The following is a 6,811-nucleotide window of genomic DNA, read 5'->3' as shown; positions in this document are numbered from 1 at the left end:
TAAATATTATTATTCTTAATTTTAAATAAGTTCTATATTATAGTATTTATCTAAGATATTAGTTATAAAGTATTAACTTTAAGATATTATAAATAAGAATACCTTCTTATATAGATAGTCCTAGGTCTTTTTAGATAGTAGCTAGTGTAAACATTATTTAGCTTTTATTCTAAAAAGAATTTATATTATATATATAAAAAAGCTAAAAATATAAAGAAAAAGTATATAATAATAAAGTATCTTACTTACTAAAATTATTTACTTACTATATATATATATATATATATATATATATTGTTTTAACTATAATGTACTTAATATAAGATTATAAATATAAATATTAACTATTATATTTTAATCTTTCTATTTTACTTTTTATTAGTACTCTATGTTTTATAAACACTTTATTAAGTATAATACTAAGATACTCTTTATTTAGGTTAGAATATGCTGTAATTAAAATAATGCTGATTTTTATCTAGTAGTTTTACCTATTTTAGCACTGTGGTTAATTACCCTACTTTAACCACAGCCCACGCTTTAACAACTTTTGCCTATGCTTCAACATTTAGATGCTATCAACGTGACATACTATATTTTCTAGCACACGTGACATCCTGTCATTTTTCGTGTTATTCCTCTCCTTTGTAACCAGTTAGGCGCGTCAAGTTAGGTACGCTTTGTCGTCCTGTGCACTCCACCCTCCCAAATCCCCGCCGGCTGCCGCCATCCCCATTACAGCTTACATCGAACCACTAACAAGTCCCTGAGCTCTTTCCCCTTTCGTTTGATGGCCACTGATCCCAATGGCCCCCCGTATTACCTCAAAAAGCCGTCGAGCCCACCGTCAGTCGGCGAAATCCACTGGCGTCATAAGAGACGATTCGGACGACGAGCTCGGTGTCGATGATTTCCCTTGGGAATGGATTTATGATTATACACATGCCAACACGCCCGAACTGGTTGTCAACGATAATACGCATGGCCGGAAGCGCAAAAGAAGTACTGTCGAGGCTCATATAAAGGGTGCTCGGATGGGCAACTTCCAGTGTCACATTGGCGACTGTGTTCTATTGAAGGCTGAAGGGTCTAAAGAAGCATGGGTTGCTATTATATGCGATTTCCTAGAGGAGGATGACGGCGAAAAGGCTGCCAGTTTCATGTGGTTCGCAACGGAGAAGGAAATCCGCAACAAGGAAAGAAAACGTTTGGACTTCTTACCCGTTCGTCCTCCCAGTGCACGATCACCTCCACCAACGCTTACCGTCTGTAGAATGAACTATACATATCTCCCTCTTGGGACATCAACCCGCTCGCTGCGATAAATGGCAAAGCTATTGTTCTATCACACCAAGAATTCTTCTCGAAGTACCCGTCAGGGAAGGTTCCACGAACCTCGTCTGACCACGGAAAGACGTTCATATGTCGCCGGGCCTGCAACACAAGAACAGCAACTTACACAGATGAGTTTGTGTGGGAAGACGTTTATGATGCCAGCGAACAGGGCGTGTATGACTTGATCGAATTTGTGAAGTTGCACACCAAGTCGAGCAGAAATCTCCAACCAGCAAAAGACTCAACACCAGAACAGACATATGCAACCTCGGACGGGGCTTTGGCCGCCAGGACGCCCAAACGGACAGCTCAAGCCGAAGCTTCTACACCTCGGGGGAGGAATCGCACAGTCACCACGCCATCATCTCGGAGACGGTATGCAGTCTATCACACTCCTTGGCTAAGCGTCATTTTCCCCGGCTAACCCTGTGTGTTCATTTTGAAGGATCATGGTCAAGAAAACCCTTGAGTTCACGCCCTTAGGTATCAGAAAGCTGTCACCAAACCGCCTAAAGTCGTCCCCTTTCCAGTTAGCCCGGTCCCAGTTGCATGTTGCCTCTGTACCGACAAGCTTGCCTTGCAGGGAGAGTGAGTTTAGCCTGGTATATTCTCATTTAGAAGCAGCCATCGCGGACGGTGTGGGAAGCTGCATATATATTGCCGGCACACCTGGGACCGGGAAGACAGCAACTGTTCGGGAAGTCATATCTCGCCTGGAAGATTGTGTGAGAGCTGATGAACTTGACGACTTCCTCTTCGTAGAGATCAATGGCATGAAGATCACTGATCCTCACCAGTCCTATAGTCTCCTATGGGAGGCCCTCAAGGGCGAACGTGTCAGTCCTACGCAGGCTATAGATCTTTTGGAGAGAGAGTTCAACAACCCGAGTCCTCGACGCACACCATGCGTGGTTTTGATGGACGAGTTGGACCAGCTGGTGACGAAAAATCAAAGCGTCATGTACAACTTTTTCAATTGGCCGGGCTTACGACATAGCAGACTCATTGTTCTGGCTGTGGCAAATACCATGGATCTTCCCGAGAGAACCCTGAGCAACAAGATCAGTAGTCGCATAGGTCAGTCAGTTGGGCGTTGAAGGTCCTTGTAAGGTATGACCTCGGAACTAAACTCAGACCATAGGCTTGACGAGAATTACCTTCCCCGGCTATAACCACGAGCAACTAATGAGAATCATTCAGTCCAGACTCGAGTGCGTGGCTGGTAACGTTGTAGAGCCAGACGCTATTCAATTTGCTAGCCGAAAAGTGGCTGCAGTGAGCGGCGATGCCAGAAGAGCACTGGACATTTGCAGACGAGCCGTAGAACTTGCCGAGACTGACAGCCGCGCCGAGTCTACATCAAGTAGCCATAAGGGACAGCGACCCGCTGCGAGTAACAGCAAGGCACCCGGGTCGCCCGTTATGGTTACAATAGCAACCATCAAGAGAGCGATCAACGAGGCAACTGCCAACCCCATGCAGCAATACTTACGATCTTTGGCATTCGGACCCAAGCTGCTTCTCACCTCACTCTTGGTCAAAATTCAAAGAAGCGGCACCATCGAGACGACATTCGGGGATGTCATGGACGAATTGTATCGTATCATGAAGTTGGATACAGCAGCTTCGAACTCTGCCATCATCTCAGCCCTGGCAGCTGGAACACCAAGAGGCGAGGCTGGCCTGAAGGAGAGTACACGAGTTGCCGAGGCTCTGGCGCTTCGACGCGCGGCAACTGAGCTAGTGGGTGCAGGTATAATTGTCCTGGAAGCACACAAAGCAGAGAGGCCAAGTAAGATGCGTCTTGCTGTAGGAGATGAGGAAATCAAAATGGCATTCCGGGATGATGGTGAGGTTAATGCTTTGGGTATATTTTTTTAGGCCCCCATACCACCAGAGCGCAGATACTAGGTAGACTCAGTAGTCGGGTATCTATTAGCATGATTATGCTTGCTTTGCCATTATTGGTCAATTGTGTCCTGCACTGCCATACACTATACACTGGAAGCTAGTATTTGCGTCGTGCAAGTGTTGGCTGCCAGACAACCGGGTGCGATTCAGGTGTTGCTTTCTCATCCTGCTTCCAGATTTTGATGGTCTTATCAGCCTCTCCGCATATCAGACGCAACCCTGAGCGGTCAAAAGTCGAACTCATAATGCCTGCCTCGGCGTCCAAGGATCCTGGCTGTGCCGTAGTATCAAGGGCTTGAAAGCGGTATCCTGTTTTCCAGTCCCAGAAGCTCATAGAGCCGTTGTCGCCGCCCGAGAAGAGCACATTTTCTTGATTGACACTCAGTGTGTTAATGATGGAGTTGTGGCCGTCAAAGTTTTGCATGAAGGCTCCCTCAGGGCATTTCCACTGCTTGATGCTGCCGGTGCTACCCGACGCAAAGGTGAACTCTTGGGGATGCGTCGTCAGCGCCCTGACCCCCTTTTTGTGATGCGTCAATACGCCCATCGTCTTTCCGGCAGCCAAGTCCCACAGTCTCACTGTTGCGTCCAATGAGCCAGTGATGACCTGAGGATCGGCTTCCTGGCATTTGACGTCTGATACGGTCCCGGTGTGGCCTGACAAGACGTGGATGTTGCTTCTCGTTCGCATGTCCCACACTCTGGCAACACCGTCTCGACCACCAGTGACCAGTACGTCGAGTGTCGGGTGGAGTGCGAGTGTGTAAACACCACTAAGGTGCCCATGATAATGGCGGATGACTTTGTTCGTCTCGAGATCCCAACACTTGACCATCTTGTCCTCGCCGCAAGAGAACAGATAAGGGTGGCGCGGACTGATGGCAAGGCCACGAACAGTCGATATATGTCCAGTCAAGGTAAGGCGTAGAGAGCCCGTCGCGAGGTCCCATATCTTGATGGTCCTATCTCCAGCACCACTTGCGAACCACTTGTTTCCAGGCTCCACGGCCAAGCTTCGTACCCAGCCCAAGTGACCCGAAATGACCCTCATCAGCTTCCAAGGGGGGTGCCACTCGGGCCTAGAGCCGTGTGGTGTAGCAGTGCCTGCCTGGGTCAGGCTTGTTGATTCGGACGGCGGCTTCTGGGAATTGTCTTCGATCATGATCATTTGTCCATCTTTGGCAGCAGCGGTGGGGCTGTTGGGGCCCTCAAGGAGCTTCTGGGCGGGTCGCTGTCGAGCGAGTGCATTTCTCGCGTTGGGCTGCGCCTTGATTTTCCGAGTTTTGCTGGGCGCTGGTTGTTTGGCAGCAAGGGCTAGCGGAAGCTGTTGAATATCGACGTACTCAAGTCTGAAGCGGCGTTCGGCAGCTGCCTTGTCAATCGGTTTCTCTGTGACGAGATCACCAAATTCACTTCGCTGTCTTTTCCTCATGGGAATAGCGGGCAAATCAGAGTAGATTAATTTCGCTGTTTTCTGGTTGCCATCAATGAGCGTGTTCAGGATGGCAGTGTTGGCTGCTGGCCCAGTCGAGTTTGACATTGCGAGGTCCATTCCGGCCGAGGTTGTTGAAGGCCGGACTTGGCCGTAAGAATTAGACACTTCGGATCGATCGGCAAAGTTCCAAATGATGGTGCCTCGTTGTTCGCGGCGACTCGGCTCGCTGATGTGGTAGATGAATAGGGGGCTGGCTAGGATGGTGGTTTAAGCAGCAGACGGCCCTACGCGTAAAACATTGACTTGGAGTGCATATTCAGTTGATCCTACCAATGGTACGTACCTGCCCAAATAGAATTGCACAGACCAAGCCCAGGTATAGTCTCTGAGCTCCTAGCTACTGCGGTCTAGAGTACACAGTGTGATAACAAATATGTACTTTGCACATCAGAAGCTGAAGTTCATCATCTAGGTATGGTTCAGCACTTGCTTCTGACAATCGAGGCCTAGACTCTCAAATTTGACGCTTCGCACTAGCTATAAAGCAACACAAGTCATCTTCAGGTGTTTTTGTTGTAGAGCTTTTATGTGTGCTCCTTCTTCTTTTTTGCCTTTTGAGAATCCTTTGTACTGTTCATATACACTAGTGTTCTGCTCGTTCTCACCGTCGTTGTCATCTGGAATAACGTCACTCTAGTCAACGACCATCCCGATTAAGCCAGAGCCACCACTGTAATTCGATCCCCTTTCAGTACCCTGTTGCATATTTACCTGCAATAAAAAGTACCAGATTGTCTTTTGGGGCATTTGCTCCGATTACACCAGACGAGACGCAATGAACGAGTGCCAGGATCAGTTTCCCCTACATACCGCTGCCCGAGAAGGAAGAGGTAAACCGCCATATCCCCCACAAGCCACTCTTTTTGACTCAATGCCGCGTAGTCTCGGTTGCAGAGACCATCCTCAAGGTGCCCCCTGTCCATACACTGCTCCGAATAAAACAGATGCTGATAGGCTTTCTAGACAGAGCCCATGCTCGCTACTCGGGAGGACGAGGATCGCAGGCTACCGATTCACTGGGCCGCATCATCCAACTGTATTGACATTGTTATACTGCTTGCGCAACACCGCAGCTTCGATCCCGACGTCCAGGTAAGCCGTCTCATCGCATCCTCTCCTGGCCTGGCCAGCTGTGCACCCTTCATACTGATTTCAACCTTTTGATACACAGGACGGCAGCGGCTGGACGCCACTTATGATTGCTGCAAGCCTTAAGGACGGCGAAGCCCTCGTCAATTTACTGCTTCAAAAGGGAGCCGATGTCAACCTTAAGAGTAAGATATTAGTCCAGCCCGTCTCCCCTTATTGGTTTGTCGTCGAGTCGCCTAACATGTAGAATGGTCTAGATCACAACGGACAGGTCAGTAAAGCAACATACACCAAAAACGGATTGGTGTTCTGATATGGGCGGCCTAGAATGTTCTTCATTTTGTGGCTTCAAAGAATAATCTAGATGTTGCGAGGACGCTCATCAGTCACGATCCTCCGGTGTCTACCAGAGTTCGTGATAAACGCGGTCAATACGCCATCCACAGAGCTGCGGCCATAGGCTCAGTTCCTATGGTGATGCTCCTGATCAAGAACAAGAGCCCCCTCAACGCTACTGACGCTTCGGGCTACACGGCGCTTCACCATGCCGTTGCCGAAGGTCATGGTATGTATTGCTTAGCATACAATCTTCGTTTGTAAACGACGGGCCGCCTGCTTATACGTGGCATTAGGTGACACAGCAATGTCCCTACTTAAAGCTGGAGCAGAGGTCGACAAGAGGGATAATGATGGTTACCTGGCCTTGGACTTGGCCCCCGACAAGGAGGTCTGTGTGGCTTTTGGTATCTGCTAAGTAGATACTGACAAGAACGTCGCTAACATTTCATACTAGGTTCGCCGCTACATCGAGCGTTCCGCCGAGGAGGAAGGCATAGACCTTTAAAAACAGCCCAGTCCAAGTTGCAGTACTTGGATAACGACTGTTGGCCTTGACTTGATCTGGGAGGCGCGGGCTTATTCACGTACAGGACTGTGAGGCAGTTTTTGCCTCTACTCTGGGTGCTCGTGCCACATGATCCC

General features: G+C 48.5%; 3 protein-coding genes across 3 annotated transcripts; 2 read left to right on the top strand and 1 right to left on the bottom strand.

Moving 5' to 3' along the window:
• Positions 1-538: 538 nt before the first annotated feature.
• On the top strand, positions 539-3,249 carry LY79DRAFT_540278 (ATPase). The gene is made up of 5 exons (XM_060556853.1): positions 539-673; positions 772-1,223; positions 1,274-1,710; positions 1,781-2,412; positions 2,477-3,249. The coding sequence occupies exons 2-5, from the start codon at positions 807-809 to the stop codon at positions 3,214-3,216; spliced, it is 2,226 nt and encodes a 741-aa protein (XP_060418843.1). The 5' UTR covers positions 539-673; positions 772-806; the 3' UTR covers positions 3,217-3,249.
• LY79DRAFT_540272 (WD domain-containing protein) lies at positions 3,250-4,946 on the bottom strand. The gene has a single exon (XM_060556852.1). The coding sequence runs from the start codon at positions 4,796-4,798 to the stop codon at positions 3,344-3,346; it is 1,455 nt and encodes a 484-aa protein (XP_060418842.1). The 5' UTR covers positions 4,799-4,946; the 3' UTR covers positions 3,250-3,343.
• Positions 4,947-5,130: 184 nt separating this feature from the next.
• On the top strand, positions 5,131-6,654 carry LY79DRAFT_328963 (ankyrin repeat-containing domain protein). The gene is made up of 7 exons (XM_060552483.1): positions 5,131-5,571; positions 5,624-5,649; positions 5,705-5,833; positions 5,913-6,015; positions 6,088-6,101; positions 6,158-6,557; positions 6,624-6,654. The coding sequence occupies exons 1-6, from the start codon at positions 5,517-5,519 to the stop codon at positions 6,428-6,430; spliced, it is 600 nt and encodes a 199-aa protein (XP_060418841.1). The 5' UTR covers positions 5,131-5,516; the 3' UTR covers positions 6,431-6,557; positions 6,624-6,654.
• Positions 6,655-6,811: the final 157 nt, after the last annotated feature.

Source organism: Colletotrichum navitas (genome assembly GCF_030913465.1).
Source record: "Colletotrichum navitas strain CBS 125086 chromosome Unknown LY79scaffold_6, whole genome shotgun sequence".
NCBI lineage: Eukaryota > Fungi > Ascomycota > Sordariomycetes > Glomerellales > Glomerellaceae > Colletotrichum > Colletotrichum navitas.
This window is presented reverse-complemented; position numbering and strand designations above follow the sequence as displayed.